Here is a 27,834-nt window from a genome sequence, read left to right as displayed (position 1 = left end):
ATCTCAAAATGAGGTACACTGCTGCTTTTCTATAGGGATCTCACATAACATTAATAACACAGATGGGTCCTTCCCCATCTGTCATATTTACAGAATCAAGTATCCCAATGTCCTTTATACACTTCCTGCTTTGTACACTTTGTCATCTCAAAGGCAATGGTTAAGCACTATGTTTGGTTGTCCTTTTTTTTTAATAAGTTTAATAACTTATCTTCAGATGGCAGTATGTTTTCAGATAGGAGTAGTGAAGCAACTTGGGATTTTTTTTCAATGTCATATAACGAGTCTGATTCCCGGTAGTGAAGAAGGGAATCTATATCTTCTTTCATATGCACAGACTGGCAAATCTGTATCTTAAAAAAAAATCCACTATTGCCTTTATGAATTATCTAGTGTGGGGAGAGAGGAATGATTAACAGTAATACCAAAATATGTTACTAATAGTTGTAAACATTGTTAGGGTACAAAATTTGCACGTAGTGTGCTAAGGTGGTATTCAAAGCTAAGATGTTAACAGCTTCCAGGTATCTCCCTTGATTCTGCTGGAGTTTGCAGCAGAGGCAATGGAGGCAGCAAAGCAGGTAATGAGTCACTAAAGGTCATATTCTAGCCTAGCCATAGGCTTAAGTAGTTGCAGAACTGTATATAAAATTAAATTAACTAAATAGACATTAAAACTCACCCCCCGTATGATTCATTTCCCCTTTGATCATGTGCACGAAGCGCATTCCTTACCACGTACCTGGCCCCCGGTGCAGCTTCCCAGCTCTCCCCCCTGGTTTTCTGCATGGCCTTTTGTCCCAGGGGACAAACGTCACACACTACATGGCCCAAGTCGGTTCACTTGGCGGGACCTGGCGGTATCATTAATTATAGAAGAAAAGAGCTGTGAGGTTCCTTGAGAAGACACCTAGTTCAATGTTCAAGGCAGGATCAGCTCTATTTACAGCACTCCTCACAGATATCTGTCTAACCTGTTCTTAAGAGACTTCTGTTAATAGATTTTTCCACTGCCCTTCCCGATACTTAACTACTGTAATCACTAACATGATCTTTTTCTTCCTATGAGAAGAAACATGTTTATCAAGTTTATTGTTATCTTAATCCTCTCTACAATAGCCCTTATGAACCTGTAGACTGTTGCGTCCGATGCAAGCACTTATCTTCAATCCAGAGCAGGCTGTTGGTGTTGCCTACATGACAAAGTCACGTTTAGAACTATGCTGTATCACCGTACTGTGCACTAAACGGATTAAAGGCTGCGTTTTAAGAGACATTAGAAAGTAATTCAAATGAAAAATGTCAGCTGAGAGACTTTTTAACTGGGCTCCAGAGGAGTCTGTTCTTGACCCAGGGCTGCTCTATTAGCTCAGTCAATTAATTGGAATTAAATGAAGCACTGCTCACAAAATCTGCAGGTCACTTCAAAACAGTCGAAGGCTGAAGGCCACCGGGGCTGGAGGCCATTGAGTGTTTTAAATCACAAAGTCAGCAAGTGCCCCTTGAACAACGTGTTTTAATCCGCCTACATGGCAAATATCTATCCATCAAAGACGAGGTTGCTGGCCGTGCATAGTAACAAATATACAAAGCATACTTTTGGGCTGGGAGTAAGGAAGGAGAATACTGCTCTCTTCAAAAGCATTGAATCAGATGAAGGCTGAGGAGATCATGAGGGGTAAATACATGAACACGAGCTGCCAATGCGATGGGGCAGCTCTAACAGCAAATGCAAACGTTAGGTGTCTAAGCAAAAATACTGAATAGTATGTGCTAGTGTGTTACTGTGACCACTACCTGGCACAATAACATGACTCTTCTGGAATCACGATGAATGATAAAAGGTGTAAGGAACTGGAAGGGCTCATTAAGAACACAGCAGAATGAGTCAGTGAAAAAATCTGCTCTGTACGAAGGTGATAGGTAATTACCTACATAGCAAAAGCATAGCAGAAAGGTGCCGTAATCTTCTGTACGTAGCAAGATCTACTCACTAAAGAAGGAAAGTGTTTAATGTTTAAAAATGATGGTATTTTTCAAGCGTTTCTTTTCTATAGGATTCTTTAATTTTTCAGAAGATAAATCCCTGAAACCCTACATATTCCAGTATGCTGAGCAGTGCCTGGTGTGAGCCGAATTGTGTTCCTCGTGCCAGCCTCCTCCTGCTCGGTGCCGAAGCCTCAGCAGGACACGCTTCCCATTGAGGAGCATCACCAGGCACTCCCAAGGCGCTGTCATCACTCTCCCAGGGGGGAGATGGCCTCACAACGGGGAAAAATTACCTTAATCTGGGAGTCCTGCCTGTGCAGAATGGTCAAACCGGAGGCGTTAGCTTTTCAGCTTCTGCAAGAAAAGGAGTTAGCCCACTCCAACTAACAGTGGAGATAAGGCTCGACTTACTTCAGTGAGGATGTGGTAGATGTTCTGCCAGTTCAGGTCTTTAAATGGTAGTTTATTACTTTGCAGAAATCATCCTGCAGAGCAGACACCAGCCAGCGCTTGCAGCGGGGCATCTCCGCTTCTGCGCCGCAGAGGTCAGGCCGGGCGATGGTACCAGGTCTGCTTTTCCCACCTCCGCATACCCACCAGCACTGTGGGGTTAGCTCGGGCCAGACCCAGGAGGCAGCACCCCAGGGCGAGGCGACCCTTCATTTAGGCTCCGGCCTTGCACCCCCAAGTACTGACGCCCCCCTCGCCCGGGGCTGCCCGCCGGCCTCTCGGCATGCGGCCGAGCTCTGCCAAGGGAATGCCGCCAACCCCACGCCCTCACCCGCGGAGCCGGCACCCAGAGGCGCCCTCGGCCCGTCCCCCTTCCTTCCCGGGCGGCCCCCGCCTCCGCCGCCATGTTGTGGGGCTGACACCGCCGCCGCGGGAGGCGGAGGAGGAGGCGGCAGCGGCAGCCCCTGCGGAGCCGGCGCTCACGGGCAGCGCAACAGGTACAAGCCGCCGGGCGGCCCGCGGCTCCTCCGCGCTGGAGGAGCGAGGCCACGACCCGACCCGACCCGCGGGGTGGCCTCGTCCGCAGGGGGCGGCCGGGGGAAGGGGGGTGCGGGGAGCGGGGGGCGAGCTCCGGCGGCGCGGAGCTGTCAGCCCGGCCGCCCCGCGGGGCCTCGCTGCGGGCCCGGGGCGGCGGGGCACGGCCGGGCTCGGCGCTGCCGTGCGGGGAAGCGCCTGTTCCTGCCGCCCTGCGAGCGCAGGCGGGCGCCCGGGCAGGGGGAGGAAGAGCCGAGGTTTCTGTTACGCCAAGCCGCTCTCTTTATTTTTTCCTTTTTGAGGCTGGGGGGGTTTGTTGTTTTTGGTTTTTTTTTTTCCCATAAAAATAGCGTTTTGCGTACGCTTGGCCCTGCCAGGTGCAGCTGACTTGCCCGACTCCCTGGCGAGGCCGTGAGTCCCGGCGCTGTCAGGGAGCCGGGCGGGCAGCGGCTCCGCCGCAGTGCCGTCCCCGGCGGGAGCCGCTCCAGCCCTTCCGTGCGAGCTGCTCTGCCCGGGAGCCGGCTCCGTCGCCGGGCGGTGAAGCGTGGCCGGTGAGCTCCGCTGTCTGCGGGGCGGAGGGGCGGCAGTCCGGGCAGAGCTGCCGGGGGCGGCGGTGGCTCCTGCTGCCAGCGCTGCTGCTCGCCTTTGCTGTGTTGCTGCTCTGTGAGGGGGAGAAATACCCCCAAACAGCTCACTGGGTACCCGGGGGAGCACCCTGGAGAGGTGAGATAACTGGGACGTGTTAAGAGACCCCGGTTCGTTGTGATGATGGAGATTTTTTGTTTCTTGTAGTTACTGTGGAAGCCTAGAGTTTGGAGTTAAGTTTGTAAACTGTTTTGTCTGTGAATAGACTGGCTTTCCTTGGTCTTGGCTTCACACCGTGGCATGAAGTTATTCAGAAAATAAAATGAGGCTGAGGTACTTGATTTGGTTCCCTAAACATTAAGATACTGTTTTGAATACAGTAAAGTGATTTTCGTAGCAGTTGACACTTTGACATCTGTTATGTAGCAGAACTTGAAAGTACATTGTGCTTTGGATAACGTATGCTTATAGTGGTTCTCTTAAACATCAGTTGGAAATTCCCCATGTAAAACACTGGAGTGAGAAGTTACAAGCTGCTTGCCCTTGCGCTCAGGCTGCCCTGTCGTGTGCATCTCTTTAGAGAACATGTTTTTAAACTTGTTTTTGTTCATGCTTGCCTGTGGTGGCAGCAGCTCCCACGCTTGGGTGTACACAGGAAAACACACAAAGCATGGGAAGCTGAACGGCTTTGCCGTGGTGTGGGTAACATCAGTGGTACGCAGAACGCAGCTTACTTTCAAGAATTTTAAATTGTTCATCTGGAATTTGGTTGTAATTTAAAGACTGTGGCTGTAACAAATATCTATGGCCCCTGACACAACAGTGATATTTAGAAATAACGAGTATTAGGAACTAATTGGATAAATAGCTAGCTGGGCTTCATTCTTCTACTAAACTTTGTTCATTTTTGTTCTCGTGTTTCCACTCTGCTTTTCCTGTTTGGTTTGTCTGTATTTTTTTTTAATTCTGCCGAAGCTGGGAGGGGCATTCGTACCACCATACCTCTGGATATTGAGAGAAACCTTAGTTCAGACTCTAGACTCCCTATGATGTTAAGAGAATCTCATGCATCCCTGCAAACATGGATTTAGGCTGCCCAACGCTCCATATTACACAGAAATTGTGGTTAGATGAGCATCCTAGCTGAGGTACCTAAATTAGATCAAGTGAATATGCTTCTCCTTTTAATTACTATCCTGAAGGAATTGCATTTACTTTTGTTCTCCTCTGTCTATACAAGATGTAGGGTATGGGATGTGTCCCTGACCGAGTTGTTAGCTGCCACTGTAATATCAACAAAGAGTGTGTTCCTGTAGCACTAACAAAAATACTGTACCTATGGCCTGATTGTGCTAACCAACATATGGGATTATCTACCATCGATGGTGGTCAGCTGTCAGAGCTTTATGGCAGCTTATTTTTTTCACCATTATTCTTGTGGGCAGAGTGAGATAGGTCAAGGCAGAAGTGACCTGTGGATGATTTTGAAATGTGTTGTTGAGAAGCCTTTATTTATTGAGATTCAGGTATTACAGTGATTGGGACCACGGCAGTTCTTACAGTAGGTTTTTTTTTACAAATATATCTGTTGTGGTCTTTAATATTGAGAAGTGAATTAATTTCATGCCATAGCAAAGTAGCAGCTATGAAAAATGAAGCTAAGTTCTGTAGGTGATGATAGTAATTCTTCATTGAGCTACTCATCTGGAGCTGGTGCAGAAAATGGGACAGCATTTGCAAAGTGAAAGGTGAGGTATGTTCTTCGCTTGGGGCATTATCGGAAAGCTTCACACCCCTTGAAAACAGGTGTCTGTCAGGAAAAGACCTTGTGATTAGTTCCTGAAGAGCAGTGTCATGCAGGTCACTAGTTCCTGATGCAAATTGAGACAGAGGTCTCTGGTCTGAGAGATAACCCGTTAATTAGCAGTTTACAAGTAAAGTCTTTGCTCTTACCTCAAAAGATTTAGTTTGATCAGCATGTAAAATTTGTGAAAACAGCATTTGGTGAGATTTTCTTTTAAAGTCCGGAGCTGTTCTCTTTGCCTTTTTAAAACTGGTTCAAAAGTTGGATGTATTTCCTTTCAAGTGAAAATAGGCCAGAAATGAACATTAAAAGTAAAGATCTCCAATATCTCTATTTTTAAAATAGCTTCTAATTGCTTCCATTTGTTTTTATTTACCTAAAATGTAGTCATAGAATAATTTTGGTTTGAAGGGACTTCTGGAGATCAGAGTCCAACCCTCACTAAAAGCACGGCCAACTTAGGTTGCTCAGAGCCATGTCTGGTTCTATTTGGACTACCTCCAAGGGTGGAGATCCCACAGCCTCACTGGGCAGCCCTTTCCAGTTTGGTATCCAAACTCGCTCAGAGTGTATCCCATCGCCCAGATTGTCAGTGAAGACATTAAACAGTACAGGCCATGGTATCAACCCCCGGGGAACATCATTAGTTCCAACCAGATGGATTTTGGACTGCTAATCGCAGCCCTTTGCATCTTGTGGTCAAGCTAGTTTTCCACCCTAGTTTACAGCCAACATATTCAAACTATATTTCACCAGTTTGGCTCTAAGGATACTGTGGGAGACGTTGCTGAAAGCCTTCGTAAAGTCAACACAAGCTGCTCTGCCCTCATCCACAGAGCCAGTCATCTCAACATAGAAAGCTATGAGATGTGTCAGGTGTGGTTCGTCCTGGATAGATGCATGCTGGCAGTTTCCCATCACCTTCTTGTTCTTCAAGCATCTGTAGGCAGCTCCCAGGAGGATTTGCTCCATAATCTTTCCAGGGACTAAAGTCAGACTTCGCAGCCTTTTGTATAGTTGAACTGTCCCTCTTGCCCTTCCAGAGATGGGTGTGATGTTTGCCTTTTTCCAGTCATCAAGATCCTTGACCAGTCACCAAGACCTTCCAAAAATCATAGAGCTTGGTCTTGCAATGACATCAGCCAGTGTTCCTGATAGCACCGGTGCTGTGGTTTGTTCCACGTACACGTATGCAACTGCTGTGCTTCCTTGTTGTCAAGTTACTTTATTTTGACTTCTGAAAGCTGCTTTCAGTTCAGTGTAGTGCCACATCTCTTGGCAAGGTATATTAGATGATGGATCCTGCCGTGTTTTTAAGTTTTGTCGGGAAGCGTGACATAAACATAGTCCTTTTATGAAAATTGTGACAGCAGTAGGTTGTTGACTTTGTGAATTTATGGTGTTGCTTTTAGATTGGAGGGCTCGTTTCATGTGCCTCAATGATGTGGGAAAGTCAGTGACCTTTCTTTACCTTTCTCGTCTTAGCTGATGATTGGTGATTATAAAGATAACAAAGATAATGTAGAGCTAATTGCAGAATTCTCTTTTTTTTATTACTGACCAACCTATTTCAAGCACTGTCACTTGTCAGGAAAACACCTAACACAGAGTGTGCTTTGAAGTTCAGAGGTTGACCCTAGGTATGGGGTGAAATGGAGTAGTTACTGTATTCTTTTTAGCTTTAAAAACAAGTTATCACCCTTTGACTTCACCTTTTAAAATTGTGGTTTCCTTATGTACCCTGGTTGGTGATAGATGATGCAGCAGACTCTTCTGGGGGGAAGCATTCTTGTTAGAGTGCCTGGTCAGGTTTTTGGAAGTGCTAAGCAGGTGTTTTAAGTAACCCCTAAATTTTCAAATGCTTAGTTGCATATGTTGCAGATGCCTGAATTGCCGCTGGAAATCTGTTTTTGAATCCTGATCAGTATAGAACCAGAGGGCTTAACCTCTACATGTAAGTTCAAGTTCCTTCCAGTGATGGACCAATGTAAGCTGAAATTTTAAGCCAGCTGTGAGCAGTGCTGCTGGTGAAGCCTTGTTTTCTGTGGCATTGGCTGTCTGAATCTAATCAGATGTAAGCTTGTGTTGAAGTTGTTGTTGGGGTCGATATGTTTAGAACATCTTTCAGCCACGTGGATTCTCTGGTGTCTGATGCTGGTACTCAAACATACAGCAGTCTTGCTCATTAATGGAGACACTAAATTTGGTAGTGTCTTCGCTGTCTGGTTGCCTGTTTTCATGAATCTTGTAAGCAGTTAAGATCTTTGCAAAGTCCAACCTTCTGTTATGTTTGGTTCATGTTGGATGATGGGATTCATCGAAGTACCTATTTAACTACTCGTGTCTCATACCCTTAGAAAGCCAAGCTAAAACTTTAAGCATGCTGGTTACTAGCATGTAGTTTCTTTCATTGATTAGCTTGTCTATCAGGTTTTTTTTTTTTGTTCTCAGATTTATTTAAGGATAAGTCTTTCTCTAGAAAACAAGGTAGGTGTTTTTATTTCATGAGGTATCTTTGATTCTTCTTACATCACTCAAACTTTGTTTTATTGCAAGATTATACAGAGACTGTAGTAACTTGTTTTTCTGGTACTGTTATGCCATAACACCAAATGTTCAAAAGGTGAGGATTAGGTCACATAAAAATCATAAAGTAAAAGTAGAGCTGATGAAGTTTCATTTTTCTTCAAATTCAGAATATTTAAGACTTTGTCAGTGTAGGAACGCAGCCTGGCCAGGCTGATTACTTGGATCCTAGAGTTAAAGTAATGGATTGAATATTAAGATATAGACAGGCACAGTGTTGTGTAGCTGTTATTTTCAGAACACCACATGAAATTCAAATGATGTAACATGATGACAGTAGCAGCACAACACATTGGAGTTACATCATAGAGGATAATTACCTGAGAACTCTTGTTAAGTGTTTTTGCAGTTACAGATATTTGAAAAAACATGATTGATCCAGGTAAGTCACAGCTGCTTTGGAAGAGCGATTCTGAGAGCAGCTGGTTTGACTTGAGACATTTTGATACAGGATGTTGTTGCTTCAGCTTCAGAAGTAGCAGGTAATAATTCTGAGCTGGCTCCTCTGTGAAAATTTCCAAGGCCGATACAAGTGGAGCTTGTGAAATGCTGTGTTGTCAGTCATGAGTGGTATCTGCAGTCAGTGATTCAACAGCATACACGTGAAGTAAGGGAGGAACAGGAAATGGGAGTTAGTCGTCTTTGTTTCTAAAAATACTACAATTGGAATGCAAAAAAATGACCTATTATGGCTATACTGATAAATGTATCAAAAAGTTAGAGCTGATTTAAATAATACTTTTAGTCTTATATTTCAGTGGTCAGGAATTTTACTAATCAAAATCTGAAACTCCCTTGCTTTTTCCACTATACTCTTAGTGTATCTTAGTATGATGAGTTTCTTAAGGTAGGACAAGTGTCTTTCTGAGATATACTTTTGCTCATAGGGACTTTACATGACATTGAGATGTATGTCTAAACCATGTGATAACTGATTCCCTAAGTTTGTGAAATTCGTTTGTAATGGTCTGTCACGGTTTAAAGCTGGGCCGGCTGTTAAACCTGTGGCAGACGCTCTCTATTAACCCTCCCCCCCACCTGAAGGGAAAGGGAAAAGGGAGAGAGCCTTACGGGTTGGAAAGTTAAAACAGTTTTAATAAACTATAATAATGAAGAAGAGTATAATAATAATATTGGAATAATCAAATATATACAAATATATACAAAACGAAGATCAAGCTCCCCCTATGTCGGCCACGTCACCACCGGCACTGCAGGGCAGGCTCCGGGAAGGCCCAGGCTGGGCCCAGCGATGGTCAAGAGCTGGATTCAGGGATGCACAGATCAGGATTCGTATGCTCTAGAGCTCAATGTTAAAGGTTAAGAGACCAAATTTCAACTGGATGCTTTGAAGGACTGTTCTTGGTAATATAGCGTGGACGGGACTTGTGGCTGAGAGCGGGGTCAGAAGAGGCTTCAGGTGGGGCAGGTAGGAGGTGCTGTGGCCACGCTGCCTGAGTCCCAGGTCCATCTCGAGACCAGCGTGTCTCCTGGGTCTCCCGTACTGGGTGGGATCTCTTGGACCTCCATTACAACCACACTCTTCTATCTCACTTTGGGAAATGCATTTTTACTCGTCCATTGCCCATCTGAAATACTACTACCTAGTTAATTTTTCTTGTCTTGACTGCCTTATGCTGATCTTTGCTTTTTCTCCCGTGAGGTTTCCCTGTTTTTTGTTTCATCAAAGATAAAATACGTTTCTTTGCTTTAGAGGCCTCTTGTGGCCTGTCTCCTCTCTGCTTGTCGTCTCATTGAGTTTTGAGGAGTTAAGCCTGTGATGGTTTTGTGCATTTGCCCAGCTTGAAAGTAGATACCTAAAATGTAAATCCAGGTCTCGCTGAATGTTTTACTTTCATTAGTTTTACAAGTAGTGAAATACTGTTCTCTGCTGAGCATAGAAGACTGCCCACGTATTCTGTATCTTTTGTTTTATACTTAGCTATAGCAGTCCAGGAGATGTTCTGTATGTTTTGCACTGTTATCTGGGAGTGAAAGCCGAGCAACAAGTGAAGTAGCAGCTCTTGTATCATAAGGAGAAGATAACGTAAGAATTGTTCTGTTAGATTTTTGGCTCTGTTAGGAGGCAGATTTCGCTTGTGCTTCTGATGGAAGGGCAGGAGGGGGCTCAGAGATCTCCTCTAAGATGGCAAGATTTCAGATGGGTAAGCTCTTAGGTAATATGCTCCGAATGTTTCCAGTCATGGTTGAAGTAAGAAAATAGCTAAAAGAAGAGAAGCTCATCAAAGATTTACATTTTGCTGAAGTCCACACTGACATAAATTAGGAGTCACAATGTGGAAGTGGAGAACTGCAGGTTTCAAGGCGTGTGGACCTCACCGAACAGCACCTTAGGGCTCTTGTACAATGCTTGCAAATAATTAGATGTGAGACTTGATGTGTCTCAGAACAGGATCGAGAAAAACCAGCATATGGCATGGGGAGTCATGTAAATTAGAAAGTAGGAAGCAAAAAAGCCAAGAGTGTATTTTAAGTTGCCACCCGTTCAGGAGCAAGTGTATCTCACTCAGCTCTCTGGAAAGGTTATGCTATGCAGCCTGGAGTTCCTTCTTGAAGGTAGAAGCTCAGAGCCTTTTTAAAAAAAAGATCCTATAAATAATCTACCCTCTGCTTTTTTCTTTTTTTTCTTTTTTTTTTTCTTTTCCTTTTTAAGCAAAGCAAGCAGAGGTGGTGATATCTGTCTGTGTCTGGGATCAGGTTAGTGAATGTGTTCTTCCAGGGCGTGACAGAGATGGGTTCAATTCCCATCTTTTCCTGAGGAAGTTCATGTACGTGTCTCCTGGGAGAAGGGTCAGGGATTTAACTAGTGAGCTTCCTGAAGTGGGATTCCCATTCCCTCCTTCAAAATCTCTTCTTTGCAGAGAAGAATCAAAGCTGGAGGGGCACGGACAGAGAGGGACCTGCAACTGGCTTAGTGTAGAGAATTTCATGTAGAAGGTTGAAGCCCTGAGTTGACGTTACTATTCCAAACGCTGTGCATAGGTTTCCTTAAACGACTGTGCAGTAAAATGCAGGAAAGCGTTCTCCTGCGAGGAAGGACAGATCGGTTTCAATCTCCAGAGACAAAGGAGAGAGTTGAACTGGATCTTGGTATTTTGAATGGGTGCTTTCACAGCTGAGCAGCTGTGTAAGAAAGGGTGTAAACCCATCAATACTGACCACACAATTATGTTTTTTAAACAGAAACAGAGGTTCTTGTATTTTGTGTGGCATCCATTTTGCATGGTCAGCATATTCAGAAAGCCTGTTAGTTGGCGAAAAAAAAATTTTTGTCTTCTTTCTTAATCACCGTTTGGAAGCAAGTTGCTCTATAACAGTGAGCAAGGAAGGGACTTTGTACCGTAGGGTTAAGAAGTGAAATATTTAACAGTTTGAGGTTTTTTTCTTGAAATGTCAAAATATTAACTAAGGCCTGCCGTACTCTTATCCACAGTGGCAGAGGGGAGCAGGAAGAGCTAGCGATCTGCTGGCTACCCAGCATCGACTTCTTCGTGTTGTTATGATGTCATTCATCTGTTATCAGAGTGGGTGGACTTTGTGAAGCTGGCCACGGTACATTATGAAAAGGCCATGTCAGTGTGTGTAACTCCACTGCAGAAAGGAGATAAATTCTTGGCCTGCCAAGATGTTGTGTGGTTTTTCTTTTATTTTTTTATTTTAATGGTAAACTTTGCTACCGATATGTCTTGAGCAAAGAGAAATTCTGTACTGGTTTATAATGCCTTACTAATGCTTGTTATTCTCTGATTTTTCAAGAGGGTAATCAAAAAAAGCACAGAACAACTACATGGGCTATTACAGTGTTTGCTTTGTAAATGCTGACGAGTAGTCTTGGTGTTGCCTAGTTCTACAGGTGTTGGAAAGAGTAAATTGGTCAACTCGTACTGCAATCTCTGTCCTTGCTAATTGGTTCTTACAGCAAAAATCTGCAATACATCTTCTTTCTGTCCTTGAGAAAGGCGAAAGAGGAGTAGTGTGTCCACACATGCTGCTTCTACGGTATTTGCTTTCTTCCAGTTAAAACTGGTGGGACAGAGCCTGATGCGCCAGACCTTCATTCCTCCTAAAACTATGTGGCTGTGGTTTTTCTGAGAAATATTTTGAAAAAATTTGATTCAAGTATAAATATTAACAAAGATTGTGGTAAGGCTGTTCTTCATAAAATGGCAATATGCCTGTGATGAAAAAGAAGCTTTTTCTTTTCCCTTTCTCCTACAGTCTGCCCAGCTCTGATGTTTTGTAATGCTTTCAGCATGGTCGTGAGGTCCCCCCTGCTTCTTGCAATCTCCTCATTTCTTTTCTCAGCTTTTATCAACTATAACGAACACAGAGGGAGCAGAAGTTGCAGTTTGGCAGGTCAGTTTGTGAAAACAATTAGTGCTTTAAACGTTGGGACTAGTCAGATGGTTTGTTTATAGGAACTTGCTGTTCTGCTATTTAAACATAACATCCAAGTTTTCCTGTTTTCACCCTAAATGGCAGCAGGGCTTAATGTCGTTTGCAGTGTTCACAGGGATGTTTGATCCTGTTTTGTTTCTTTGATAAACGTTTTTATATGGCTTTGGGTTTCTCTGTGGTATTGTGTAATAAGGTTCGTTGGAATTTTACAGCTTTCACCTCAATTAACGATTAAAAGTTACCAGAGTCCTCCTAAAAAAATGTAAGTTTGACCTAAAGTGAGAATATCTTGCTGAGATTTCCCTTGGTAAATAAATGGTGCACACCTGTGTCCTAAAGGTGCAAGGTGCTTTTACAGATGGCGACTAGAGTAACTTTATTTGGAAGTTGTGAAAATTAGCTGCTTTTAACTTGGATATATGCATAAAATCCAGACCTTTGGGGTGTGCTGTGGAAACATCGAAGGCAGAATCCTTGTTGAGGGCCAGCTCCATTCTTTGGGAAGGATTGTTTCCACAGCCCTTTGAAAAATGTGTGTAGACTTTGAGTTTACTGGGCTGTTTCCTCCTTCCCTAAAAAATTGAATGAGGGGAAATCATGTTGCAGCGATACTTTTATTTTTCCTTTTTTTAATCTCCCGGTACAGCTTCAAAATCTGTTACCAGAGAAGCGTGTGTGTTTGGTGTAACCCTGGTGTCTAAGTGAAATGGATCTGTGCAAAGGGATAGAATGGGGTCTCAGTGCTGGTGTGATCTGAAATCCTGTAAAGATCCCATTTATGATTCCTGGTTGCTTCTATAAGATCCTAATTTTCAGTATTATTTGTGGAGATTGATGCATGAGGTTTTTGATGCCCTTCAGGTCTAGTATTTTAGAATATGACCGGATCTACCTATAGACATAATAGTGAGACAACAGAGCTAAGTCATGATTTAATTGCATCACATTGATGTCATGTACTCTTAATACATATATGTTGTGCAGTTCCCTCTTGTTTTTGGACCTAGGTTTAGTGCATCTACATAGCAATGCCTGGTGCACACTTCTCACGCAGGGTCAGCCCAGGCTTGGGAAACTGGGAGTGTTCAGGTATGCTGGAAAAAACTGTGTCGATACATTTGGGCTGGGCTGGTCATTATTTTTGAGACTAGAACAGAATATCAAAGTGTGGCAGTAGAAACATCTGATCTTGGACTCCTTTTGAAAGGACTGGTGGTGATATGGATGATAACTTGGATGTGCTCTATTCAGTGTCTGACTGGTTTCTGATTCTGCTTGACGTGCCCTATGGAACTCCTGTTGTCACTGAATCACCGAATGGTTTGGGTTGGAAGGGACCTTAAAGATCATCTAGTTCCAACCCCCCTGCCGTGGGCAGGGACACCTTCAACTAGACCAGGTTGCTCAAAGCCCCATCCAGCCTGGCCTTGAACACTGCCAGGGAGGGGGCAGCCACAGCTTCTCTGGGCAACCTGTGCCAGTGTCTCACCACCCTCACAGCAAAGAATCTCTTCCTAATCTACCCTCTTTCAATTTAAAAATGTTGCCCCTTGTCCTGTCACTACAGGCACTGGTAAAAAGTCCCTCTCTGTCTTTCTTATAAGACCCCTTTAAGTATAGAAAGGCTGCAATAAAGTCTCCCAGGAGCCTTCTCTTCTCCATGCTGAAGAGCCCCAACTCTCTTAGCCTGTCTTCATAGGAGAGGTGCTCCAGCCCTCTAATCATCTTCGTGGCCCTCCTCTGGACTTGCTGCAACAGCTCCATGTCCTTCTTCTGTTGGGGGCCCCAGAGCTGGACACAGCGCTGCAGGTGGGGTCTCACGAGAGCAGAGTAGAGGGGCAGAATCCCCTCCCTCGACCTGCTGGCCACGCTTTTTGTGATTCAGCTCAGGATGCAGATTGCTTGTCTTACAGATCAGTAAAAGACAGCTGGCTGTATACGTAGCTGTCTGTAACAGTGGGCTGGAGTTACCCCGTCTGATGAAAATGAACCAGGAACACGTGTGCTCCATAGATGCAGAGCTTTCATAAATAGGAGAGACCCTCACTAAGCTAACATGAGGGCTTTGACCTCAGAATTTTTCAATTGAAATTTATTTTAGAATATGGTACAGTTGAGACTCTAGGGACATCAAAATGAGGGAGAGGAGTTTTACACATTTTGTGTGAAGCTGCTTTGGTTACTTTTCACACTCACATCGTCAGCAGTTTGGAGTTTAGAAAGCTCAGCCTACATGAACTGCTTCAACGAGGCTAAGGAAGGCAAAGTATGACTTTCTCTGTAGCTGCAAGTTGTATAAATTATTTTTAAAATATTATCTTAAGATTTGGGTCTTTAGGAGTGAATCAGTGTATTATCAGACTTGTATTGTCTGATAATTGTCTGACTTGTATTGTGAGGCCTCACCTTGGGTACTGTGTGCAGTTTTGGGCTCCACAATCTGAGGAGGATGTAAAAATACCAGAATGTGTCCAAAGGAGGGCAACAAAGATGGTGAAAGGACTAGAGGGCAAGACTTACGAGGAGCAGCTGAGGATACTAGGTTTGTTCAGCTTAGAGAAGAGACTGAGGGGTGACCTCATTGGTGTCTACAGCTTCCTCATGATGAGGAGTGGCAAGGGAAGTGCTGGTCTCTTCTGTCTGGTGATAGAACATGAAGGACTGGCTTAAAGCTGCATAAGGGGAAGTTAAGACTGGACATTAGGAAAAATTTCTCCACTGAGAGGGTGGTTATGCAGTGGAACAAGCTCCTTGGGGAAGTGGTCATAGCCCCAAGCCAGTTGGTGTTCATGAAGTGTTTGGACAATGCTCTTAGATATATGGTTTAACTTTTAGGTTGCCCTTTGTGGAGTCTGAGGTTGGACTGGATGATCCCCGTGGGTCCCTTCCAACTTGGGATATTCTGTGATTCTGTTGTAATTACTCATTTAAAAAACCCTAAAAGCAATCTGAAAATAAGAGAATAAAATATGTTGGAGGAAAGATCAAACGTGTAGCCTTTATCCAATAAGACCGTAAATCTAGAACAAGTCACGTGCAGGTGGAAATCTCTGTCAACGCAGAGCTCTGAGCTTTGCTCTGTTGATTCTGGGGATGTTCTCCAGCATCCCGCTTGTGTGTCATGGTTTCGGGTTCCCTTTTAGCCCTCCTTGACGGAATAGCTTTTGCAGAGAAATGTGCAGTAGAAATGTTTAACAACATTGGAAGCATTTTTCAGGAAGGCTATATATAGCTTTCAAGTGTCTCTTGGTAGGTTGCTGGTAAGGCCTAGGAAGGGATGCTGGAAACAACCTAAAAATACTCCAATTTATTTTAGAATTCATGTCTTGGAATAGATCCATGCTTCCTTTTTTCATCTTTCTGCAGCTGATACCTAATGTCACCCTGAGAGATTGTTTGGACTCGCCAATCGTTCAATTTACTTTTTTTATATCTATGTATATGTGTGCGAGTATACACAAATGTTTGTATAATGTATATAAAAAACCCTGGAATGTCAGGTGTCTTAATGACGCTGGTCTGTAATGTGTCAGATTTAAAAAAAAAAGTTAAAACTTGTTTATTCCTCACTAGGCAGTTATATAAGCAACACAGAGCAAGATAACTTAGATAAAATACTGTTCTTCGTTCATTTGGAGGGCACCAGGTGTACATGTGGTTATGAGGTTTACAGGTGACCCAGTGAGAATGAATGATTTGTGGCCTATTACAATAGCATGATTTTAGATGTTATTTATAGGATATATAAATAATAACATAATAATACAAATATGTAAACATATATAAAAAGAAATTATAATAATGATGTAAAATATAGAGAGAGTATCGTTAACAACTGATCCCAGACATTTTCATTTTTATTGCAGAAATGTACAATAGATACAAAAAATCTTCTCCTGTCCCCATGTGAAACCAGAGTGCTTTCCAGTTGTGTGATTTTTGTGATGAGATGTGCAGGAGTTTCCTTGTGGAGGATGTGATATTTCTGTACTTAATAGTAAAATCTGGTTGTGTTGAGAGGTGAAGGGTTTTTTGGTGGGGGGAGAAGGTTTGCTATCTGAAGAGGGAGTGACAGAGGGATCTGAGATGCAATTTTGATTTTTTTTATTTTTAATTAAAATAAAAATTTCGTTTTTGTAGCTTCATCCTGAGCAATAGTTTCTCCATGTGGAGCGTGGGATAATGATGTATAAATTTCAATATTTACCTAAAATTATCTCATCCAAAGCAAAAGCTTGCTGCATTATCTTAGGTATACGTTTGTGAAGTGGTGCTTATGCTTATCCCTCAGATAAGTGTCAGTGAATATTTAGCAATTCTAAAGAATTAGTAACATTAATACAGGTACTCTTGAAAGGATATGTACTAGAAAAACAAAATAAGTCTTAATGTTCTGATATTTATTATGAAAGTAAGTTATATTGAGACAATCTTGAATGCTGCTTTTGAGTCTATGAAGTGGCTCAAGAGATGGAATAACTTCATTGTGTTGGTTATGGAAAACTGGCAGACTACAAATTTTTGTAAGAACAAGTCATTTTTTCAGAATACATCATGTAGGAGTTTTCTTTGTAAATAGTGCGTGGAGTGGTGCGATGGATGAATTTGAATAATAATTGCTCTTCCACTTTTCTCAGCAGAAGCATTCCATTACGGAGCTGTGCATTGAACTTTTTTTTTTATGACACGCATAAATATTTACCAGGGAGAGCTGGAAAGATCTGCTAGGACCCCGAATCTGTCCTCCTGCCAGGAGAGGGCTGTTCTCCAGGCCATATGTTCTGACATGTTGTCAACTGTTTGTGTACATTATGCAGCAGTTGCTAAACAGTTGGTACTGTTTTCCTTTAAGAATGTGCCACTAGATTCAGGACTGCACTGCATACCCTATAAAAAAAATAGAAAAAAAAAATTCCTCCACCTCCTCCCAAATGTAAATTCAGCTTGTTCAGCAGCAGCCTGAAGCCCGGCATTGTTTGCTATCGGAAGTGTGAGCTGAAGGGGACAGACATTCCCCCTGCTCAGCGGGAGCGCAGAGCTACGTTTTGCCCTTGTTGCATTATTAATGGCACAATGTTTTTATGTTGCAGATGGCTAAGAGCTAGCAAGGCATATTCAAGACCATGATGGCTCAGTTTCCCACAGCCGTGAATGGTGAGTAGCTCGGATCGGTTTGTTTAGGTAGGGGTTGGGAGCATTTGTCTTTATTTTATTTATTTATTTTTTTAAATATGCTGATTTTAGTACCTGCAGCAGTGTTATGGTCAGTTTGCTGCAGATTGCTTCCTGTAGCCTAACTTGTTCTGTAAGACTGGGAGAAATTCAGTAGAAGCATTACTGCAGTGTAATTTAGAGTACAGATACTCCTGGACCATCTGGTAATCTCACATCGTTTAAAGGGTTGAGGAATGTGTGACTCGTAGTGTGAATACTGTCTGACTTCAAGTGGGGAATATGCTAAGTAATAGTTGATTAAACTTGCATACCTTTTCTGTTACATAATTCAGCACAAAATGTGTTTCATTATAATATATTATGCTATTTATTTTAAACCAAAATATTTGAATGTGTTAAGCAATTTGCTACATTGACAAAAATAATCAGTCTTTCTCAAAAAAAAAAATGTTAAGAATTGTCCTCTTGAGTCTGTACCCCATCTGGTATAGAAACTTTTGGATGTTTCTTGGTGATTTCTTTTCAAAGGCATATGAGAGTTAAAACCTTAAAATTGTTTGTGCATGTATGTGTGTGTTGGAGCTCTTTATTTCTAGAGCAAGCTTATTTGTGAAGAGACAATTTGCAAATACCTGCTGAGAGATTTGATGTTTACATGTTGTTTACAGAGCTGGCCAAAATGAAAAGGCAAGTATAGGATCAATGCTTTGCACTTCAGATATTCCAGATAGGGAGAACTTCTCCTGATAAAAATAGGGAAATAGACATAAGAAAAAGTATTTCTTATCTCATTTATCTGTGAAGGGTACTGCAGGACTGGGAAGTCTTTATTTAACTAATTTAGAAAATCATCACTACTGAGATAAATTGGGTGAGTAAGGGGAAGTGGTTTTTTTTCAGAACATTCAGATGTCGAATTAAACCCGTTTTACACATCTGTTTCACGTGTGCATAAAACATTTTCTGAAAAAATAATCAGTGTGATCAACACCTTTTTTTTTCTACAGTCAGCTGCAGTTTGTTCCAGACTTTGTATCACAGACTTAACAACAAAAGAGAAATAAAAGGAGTCAATATATTGTATCTAATAGGGAAAAACCTAAATACCAGAATTTTGTTTTTCCACTTTCTTTGACATAATGAAAAAGCATTTTTTTTTTTTAATTGCCACATGCTTTTTGCTCCTCAATTTAAAATAAACAAACAGAAGCTCTCTTCAGGGAGAATACAGATTTATGTTCTTGGCTGTCTCCGTGGTTGGCTTATGCATAAACTATTTGGTGTCTTTTTGGTTTGGCTTTTTACGCCTTGATTTTGTTGGAGGATTGCAAACGTATTGGCAGCACTGAGCAAGTACATGACTTGATCTCAGAAGTCTTACTTTGGGAGAGCGATCCTTTCCTTAGTCTGAAATCTCTTGGGCAGTACTGTTCGGCACTCTCAAAAGGAACGGTGCCACAAGGTGCAGCCTTTCCCCTTCCAGAAGTTTACTGTGTTGATAAACATAGTGAGAGAACGTGAGTAAGAGAGATACCAGGCAATAGTTAAAACTATTGCTCCTCACAGGATGTTTGAATGACTGTGTGTAGTTTTGCAGTCATATTTCTTATCAGAATTGATAAAATTTCAAACAAGTCACATGGGGAAAAAAAAGTAGTTTTTAATGTGATTCCTGGATAAATACTGAGTAACCTTTGTTGTTGAAATTGTTCTTCTCTAATCTGTGTTCCTCTTCCCTGCTACTTCCTACCACTGTTGTTTGCATTCAAAGTAGATCACCTGCATTCACCACTCATTGCTCAGTAGAAACCTCTAATTATGTTGTTAAACCTTGGTAGTGACTTCAAGCATGAGATGAATGAGGTTATACGTGAGGCAACTAAGCCATTAGGCATTGCTGCAGCCTGAGAGCACTGGCTGCCTGCCGCACCTTCGCATTAACAGAGCGTTGACCCTTTTCTTCTGTATCCTACTAGGGGAAAATGGTGTTTTTCTTCCGGGGAAAAAGCCTCTTATTCTTATCAAGGTACAATATACTTATCTCTTAGTTCATTAGTAGTGTAAGGCATGAAGTAGTTTCTGTTTCAGGATTATGTTTGGCATTCAGTGTCATAGAAAAGTGAGTGGTTAGTGTGGAGCAGATGTGTGTGCAAGGGCGTGATTATATGACAGAGGGTGACAATAAGTTTGAGAACTGCAGGGTTCAAATGACAAATCACAATACTCAGTCTCAAATAAATACAAGTAGAAGATGCTACAGCACTTTGTTTACCAACCTAAGCAGAGAAAGGGAAGTCTGTGCAGGACCTCAGGAAGGAAGGGTAACTGAGTCGTGCGCTTGAGTTCCAGTTGAGAGACTCAACTTCATTGAGGGCATCTTGAGCTTTTACTCTGAGTATACCTCCACCAGAGCAGGCTCCCAAGACTGTCCAGCCTCAGCATGTGGCTGATGGCCAAACTGCATGTTATACTGAGAACCGGCATGTTCTTTTTTAATTATGTGGCCAAATGTGAACTTCAGCTTCTTGAGATGTTCTGTGCTCTAGGGGCACGTGCTTTTGCTGGACCACTTACCTTTCTTCTCTAAAGTCATGAAAGGACACGGTGAACAGAAGGGAGTTCCCTTTGACTTTCAATTTCTGTCCAAGGTGACCTTGTGGATGCTTTACTAGCAATTCAAATTCAAATTGAATTGAATTCAAAAGAGGAAATTCAAAAAAATTCAAAAAGGCTGGAAATTCAAAAGAGGAAAAGCAAGACTTAAAAGAGTGCCTGTTGATTTTTCTGGAACTCAGGGCAGACCTGCCAGTTTTTACAAATTTATCTCCAGTGCAAAACATAAAGGTTGTGATGACATTTTACATGAACAGGCAAGGCTGAGTGACATGTTTCTTCTTATGTAGAAAGGCTGCCAATTGCAAAATATACATACAGCGCCAGATGGATAACAGACTTTTCTCTCTGTGGAGTCCAGTTCTATCAAAGAGCCACTCTAGGCATATCCATCTCCCCAGTCTGCAAATGCAATCAAGGGTTCCCTACTGAGGATTTAGTTTTATCCTGTAACTGTCTGAATATTGATCATTATCTCTGTGAAAATGATAAAACAAACCCAGTTTATGGTAGTTTGTTCTCCTTACATACAGTTCTCCATCTGGACAAAGCTTTCTTAGCAATTCATCCTAAGTCTTGCAACGGCTTTTGGAAATAGCATTTAGTTACACTAAATAACAAATACCTTCAACAGTTGCATTTCTAAAGAAGGAGTCAATATACTAACCACAAACAAGAATTAAAAGGATAAAGGCTTTAACAGGTTAAAATGTACTTCCATTTAATTTGTCTCTGTGATTGCTGTCTTTATCACAGAGCAGGAAGAAGTAGCCCTCACTGCCACAGGATGCCCTCTTTACAGCTGGAGAGCAGTTGCAAGATGTTGTTGTTCTCCTAACTCCCTTCTTCTGTAGGCTAGATTTTTTTTCAGGGTTTAATATCCATTCTGATGCTGGATCTTGGTTTGGGGAGATTTAATCTTGACGGTCCAGCTGGAACAAGGAAAGCAGTATTTGCCGATCAGTATCTTTCACATTGTTTCCTTAAGTACCATTGGAATTTCTGGGCTGTGCTTTTTTTTGTTTATGTTTTTATTTGTCCTTCCTCTTCCCACCTACCACCTGTTTCCTTTTGATATAATTTTTTGTGGTCCAGCAGGAAAATGCCTCTGATAAACTGAGGTGCAAAAAGTAATACTCGTAACTCATTTCACATGCTTCTCAACCTTCATAAATCAAACTGGATTTTATGCTGCTGTGAACAGAATTGAGTTTTGTGTCCCCACACTTACATGTGTTGGAGACTAGAGTAGACATGAATTCGTTGAGTGAGGTCCTGGTTCCGCTGATGTCAAGGGTAAAACACTCACTGATGCTACGTTCTGCCTCATCTTCCGTATTAAAAAAAGCCTGCCTCAAGATCCATGGTCTGAATTTTTTTGAATTAGGAGGAACCCTGGTCATCACAGTTCAATTAAAAACTACTTGAGTGCAACCTGACTCTTAACCTTGTGTGCACTGTAGATACGGAAACTGTAGACTTGGATATCAACAAGTGTAGATAAAGATACTAAACTGAATTAGACCTTGCAAGGAAAATATCAGAACTTGTTCTCCTATCTAAAAGAAGGAAAAGGAAAGAAATTCTAAGACAAGGACAAATATTTTCTGTGTCCTTCCTTATAAATTAATCCTTCCTCTCACTTTTCAGTGAGGACAGTGGTATCAGTTGATACGGAGCAAAATTCATATGCTCAAGTGAGAGGGGCATATATCTTCCACCATCACACCCTGCAAAAAAATAGATTTCCAATTGTGTGTGCCATATTATATGTTTTCTTTAATTCTAACAAGTCAGAAATAGCGCTGTAGGATTGCGGAATGCAAATTGTGTTATTCATATTTAATTTGAGGATAATATGATTCACACGAAAGAGGAAATCTTGGAAGGAAGAAATAATTAGACATGGAGGTAAATGTTAAATGGAATAAATGAAACTAGTTTTTAACAAAGGAAGATTGCGCCTTATGCTTTCTTCAGTAACTGCATTTTGTAGACAAAGTGTAACAGAACCTATGTTTGGGTTTCATTAGAGAAATAACTGGCTAAAAGGGAGAGAAAATGCAAATATTAGACTAGGATGTTGTAATAGTGATATTCTTCATGGATTTTTATCTCCAGACCAGTCTTACTTGTTATTATTTATGGTAACATCATCAGTAAAAAGCAAATGTATGCTGGTGAAATCGGTTGATGAGACAAACTTAGGAGTCATTTTCCAGCCAGAATTATACAGTAGGAACTGCATATCATTGGTTAGATTTCATCACATTGCCGTTGTGCTGTCTTCAAATAGCTTTTAGTTATACCATTATGGGCTAGAAGAATTTTTGCTGTATGCTGGGAACTCAGCTGTTGGCTGTGACTAAGGAGGAAGCGTATTAGATGATCACATAATAATTACGTGATTTGAGGGAAAGGAAATGCATCCTAAAATATGATGGGTGAAATAAGGAATACTGTGTGGTATTGCATAAGGCACTAGTGAGACTTCTTGTGGGGTGTAGGGTAGAATTTGGGTTATCTGCTTAGGAGAAGAAAAGAAAAACAAACCAAAAAGTGTAATAAATGCAGAGTTAGGCTTCAGTGTTATCCCAGGGAAATGAATTAAGTGTTGAGAAAGACTCTTTAGTTTTTGTTGACCTACCAAAATAAAAGCTTACTGTGGTTTTTTATTTCATTATATTTGCTTTACAGTAAATAAATTTGCTCTTTACTTTTTCTTATTAGGAAGATAAACATTAAGGAGGGAAAATAACTTTTCTTTAAGTACAGTGTTAGCACAAGGTTAAATAGAGATGAATCAGCTGTTGGTGCAGTTGGCCTGGAAATGGGAACAGTTCTGTCAGCAGGGACGTTCTGGTCCATGGTCAAGGAAAAAGTCGCCTCAAAGCAGAGCTCGCATTTTACGAAGGAATTAATGTATTAGAGTTTCTTGGAGTAGCGGCAGTCTGGACGTGGTGACCTTGGTAGTCCCTTCCAATCCTATGCTCCTAAAGTGTAAAAAAAAAAAAAGTGAAAAAAAAAAATAGGTAATAACCTAGTGAAGATTAGTGTTAGATCTTCATCCATTAACTTCCTTTAAGCCTACAGCTGCTTTGTCTTGCTAAGATTTTACTTTGTTAGCATCATGTGTTAGCTTTTATAAGGTAAGATTACACTGAGAGGGGAACCCAGGATGGTTTTTATCTGGAATAATAATACTATAATGCAAACTGCTGTATTCATTTTGGATGTTAGTGAGACTTCGTGATGGTTTTCATTCAAAGCACACAAAAATCAAACCAAAAAAAACCAAAATAAGATCTACAAATACTTCCCCAAAATGGAGCCAGAAACATAAATCTATCACATGGCCGAGCTTCCAAGGGCTTTGACCACTAAAATTTTTGTTTCCTTGAAGGGTTAGCTTCAAAATTTGGGGAAATGTACTACTCTGATAAACCACTTTGTGTGGTAGTTGCAGTTTAGGGTTGATGATCGTTGTTGGAAGTGGTACCATCTTAACATCTACTGAATTCCATGTTGTCTGTGATCACCGTGGCCATCACAGACAATATTAATTGGTATGGGCAGAATGGGTTCAGGTTTAGCCCGCTAATTATAATGGCAAGAATAAACACATTTTTAGACATTGTGGTCTGTGAGATGTATTTATATAATGCAGTGTTACTTTAATTAGGAATCTTGTATGTTCAGGCTGTTCAATATACCACATCAGTTCTTTAGGACATCTGTTGGTTTTTTTTACAATGGAACAGTAACCTTAAATCATAACTGAGATAGCTAGAAGGGATGAAACCCCGGAAAGCTAAAAGAATATCAGTGTTCATGGGACTAGCGTTCTTATAGGGTACCTTCAGAGGAGATATTTTAATAACTTTAGAACATTTGTGGTTTAGTTGGGAGTGAAGTTCTCTGTGTGCGAGTCTCAAGAACAGGTAAGATTAACTGACTATCAAGGATTGTCTTAGTGCTGTTTATTGAAGTCATTTGTTTAAAAGGTTGCGGGTTTTTTTTTAAATAATACTTGGTATATTTTAAAGCATCTACCAACATTTTCCCTGGCATTTCTTCTCGTAGCCATAATTTTGTGTTTAACTGTGATCTCTGCAGTACAGTTTTTGTTTCTCTAGGAAACATTCATTTCCTGGAAGTCATAGTTTCGCTATTACTGACAAACTCTGCACTGGTTACGGTGTGTGCGGATACTTGTACAACAGTGTGGAAAAGAGTACGCTTTTATTTTCTTAAGAGCCACAGGTAAAATTTGCTGTGCAACAAATGATAGTGCTTTCAAAACACTATTTCACAAGAAATCTTCAAGCTTGTGGGGAAAAAAAATACAGGTGCAAGTTAATGTATAGACTGTTTCTGATACAGATGACGTGGGTTTGAAGGCCAGCAGAATTATTCCTCTTATTTCTCATGTTCTCTATATTCAGACTGGATTAAGAAGTACATAGACGGTACTTTTTAACCTAACCTGAAAATGATAACTGGACACCCACGAGGGTCACCTTTCTGGAAATTATCCACTCTGCTATTGCTGGGATCTGATACCCTCAAGGCTCTGGAAAAACCTTGAATTAGACACGGAGTAAGGATACCTGTGAACAAGGTGGCCAAAGAGAGAATGAGGCTCCTGTGTTAAGGGAGACTAAATGGATTAGAGCTGTTTAATTTGGTTTAGAGAAGAGACAGTTGAGGATATGATAAAAATCTGTAAAGCCATCATAGGATAGAAGAGGATAACAGGGAAAGAATATTCACTGCTTTTCAGAACTGAAAAGGAAAGTAATACCCAGTGAAATTACTGAGCTTAAAGCAGGCAGAAGTAAACAGGTTGGTTCGTTGGTTGGCTTGGCTGTTTGTTTCACATAATGAACAACTCGGTTTTGGGACACATTGTCTCAAGATGCTTTGGAACCAAAAGCTCCAAGTACATGGAATCAAAACTTGGGAGCAAAGATCTATGCCATGGCTATTAAATGGAAGGGGTTTTGGTGCCTTTTGGGCTCAAGAAGTCTCCCAAATAGCTGATTTCTGACAGTTAAGAGAGTGTAATAACTAGGGAAGAGCTCTATCCCTAATTCTATTCTATAAGTGGCCCTATGAGCCACTGTGGAGGTGGGATTAGGGACTATGGTATAAACCAATACCAAAAGTCTTATGGTCATAAATTAGACAATTTTAATTTATTATATTTAAAATCAAACTCCGTAGTATGCTGGGAAAATAGTATTGTGTATGTACTGGATATAGTTGGCAGGTTCTGCTAATTAGTGATGTAACATTATAAGGAGTACTGTTTAAGCAAACTCTCTTATTCTTGCTTTTGTTACCTTTGTGTTTTCTTCCAGTTTTCTTTACATGTTTTCTTTCTGTCAGGGCTAGAAATTACAAAGAGGAGGGTAACAAGAATGATCAAAGATACAGAGCAGCTTCCATAGGAGGACTAACTACATTGACTAGGATCTTTCAGCTTGGAAAAGAAACAGTGGGGATAGTGGATACAGTAGAAGTCACCTTCTCAAGGTCATTCGTCATTTTGTAAGCAAGGGAATCGTAATTTATCTCTGATAACACAAGAATTAACCAGTATCGAATGAAAATACCGTTGGCAGATAGCAAACAAACGGAGCACTTTGCACAGCGTCAAATGAACAGTGAAAGCCGTAGGAAGCTGTGGGTGCCAGAAGGTTACTTGGATTCCTTAAGTAATTAGAAATAGGTGGATTTTCCTTCCATTAATGAGGTACCACCTCTGGTACCTGGGGAGGTACCAGCGCGTGTTTGCCTCACTCTGTCGGGAGCTTAGCTAGGTGAATATTCAGTCTGAACTGGCAGGGTTGTTACTGTGTTTTGCTTTCTAATTATCTCCTAATTTAATTTTACTCCACAAATCATTCAGAAAATGCCTCTTGATTTTTCCTTCTCTCCCATCCTTCCTGTGTATTTTTTATTTTATTTTTTTTTAATTTGGCGGTTCTTCTGTTTTCCTCTTTGCGACACAGACTTGAAAGGAGTTCTCTCCATTGTAAATATAGCCCTCAGCCTTCCTCCTGGTCCCAGACTTCCTTCTCTAGTCTGAGAACCTGGAAATGTCGTTTTTACTCTAATGGCCAGATAATGATGAGAACTACAGAAATTACTGTAAAGGATCTAATATTGCTTGAACAGAGTTCTGCTCTGATTTTATGTCAGCGTATGTTTTTGTAGGAGAATCATTTCCTTTACTCCACCTAATTTCAAGGTTCATTTTGCATCCTCTTGCCTGGTATTTTTACTGCCTGCATTTCTCCCAGTGTGAAAAGATTTATGAGCTACTGCAGATGGAAACCCACCTGAATCTTATTAGTTTTGCTGCATTCCACAGAGATTTGCTAGACAATCATTAAACAAATTATCCTTTTGTAAATTTTTAATTAAGTTGTAGGGTTTTTTTGTGAATGCTGGTGAGCAGCAGCAGTGGAGTAAAAAAATCCATTTTCAGAATTAGAAAAGTTTGGTCTAAGCTCTGGTGGGCTTTTTCCTCAAACATGGTGACTAAAAACTTTTGTTTTCCTCATTGAAGACTTTGATGCTATACAAATTGACAGGAGGGTACTCAAAAAAGCTTCTGACTTATCCTACACTAAAGGGTAAGCATATTCTGGGCAGAGACACGGCTATGTCATCCGATAGAAGGATGGGCTTGTTTCATGTGCTGTTAGTAACTCAGCACCTACAGGTGATTTCAGTGGCATTGTTTTTCCAGATTTAGGCAGAAAATACTTTTATATTTATTGCTAGTACTGAATCTACATATGGGGGTGGCTTAGGTTAAGACAAGTCTGTGTGTCAACTTTTTCCTGTAAGAAAAGGAGAAGTTAAATTAGCTTTCAAGAATAAAATATGAGTTTACCAACGTTGTAGGTTACAGTAATTGCATTTTTTGATGAGAAATAGAAAACTTATTTCATTAAAACTTCAGAAAATACTATTGAATGAGTTGTCACAAATCCTACAGAAAACTAGTGTAAAAGGTAACATGCTAATGTGCAACTGAGAGTACTCTCATATTTATATACATTTCCTAATGTATTTTTTGCATTAGTGGAGCTCTAACAAAACTTTAAAAAAAGATTTTTTTGTTTACACATCTTCAAGTAAATTCCTGTAATTTATTATGTCTGTGTTTTGCCTTTTTTTTTTTTTTTCCAAATATTTTGCTTACTTGGTGTGTTGCATTGTTGCTGTGGAGTTTGGCAATTATTTAATTAAAAAGGAGCTTCTGAAAATGGATAGCCATAATGAGCTAAACGATTCTGTGATTTTTATGAAGTATAGAAATACTATCCTGTTATTATAAATTGGTAATTTAAGTGCTTTGGAATCGTTAAGTTGCGCTGTAAAATTCAGAAGGCAAGTGGATCTTTACTGTTAGCATGGACTAGACTATTCTGTATCTCTAAATTGTTTTAGGGATTATACTCATTCTAAAAGAAGTATTGTATTTCTACGTTGAGCTCATTGTATGGCTGTCACGGTTTAAAGCTGGGCCAGCTATTAACCAGGTGGCAGATGCTCTCTGTTAACCCTCTCCCCCCCCCGCCAAGGGAAAGGGAAAGGGAAAAGGGAGAGAGACTTATGGGTTGGAAAGTTAAAACAGTTTTAATAAACTATAATAATGAAAA

The 27,834-nt window shown here is 41.1% G+C and overlaps 1 protein-coding gene across 6 annotated transcripts in view; it reads left to right on the top strand.

The window, feature by feature from the left end:
• Positions 1–2,856: 2,856 nt before the first annotated feature.
• Positions 2,857–27,834, top strand: part of ITSN2 (intersectin 2) — a 107,096-nt gene continuing 82,118 nt past the window's right edge. For all 6 annotated transcript variants that reach the window (XM_068415372.1, XM_068415363.1, XM_068415390.1 and 3 more), the window contains exons 1-2: positions 2,857–2,936; positions 17,458–17,521. In XM_068415372.1, coding sequence (XP_068271473.1) covers positions 17,491–17,521 — 31 coding nt within the window. In that variant the 5' untranslated portion in view covers positions 2,857–2,936; positions 17,458–17,490. The remainder of the gene's footprint in view (positions 2,937–17,457; positions 17,522–27,834) is intronic.

Source organism: Nyctibius grandis, chromosome 1, assembly GCF_013368605.1.
Source record: "Nyctibius grandis isolate bNycGra1 chromosome 1, bNycGra1.pri, whole genome shotgun sequence".
Taxonomy (NCBI): domain Eukaryota; kingdom Metazoa; phylum Chordata; class Aves; order Nyctibiiformes; family Nyctibiidae; genus Nyctibius; species Nyctibius grandis.
The sequence above is the reverse complement of the archived record's forward strand: the minus strand, read 5'-3'. Positions and strand labels throughout refer to the sequence as shown.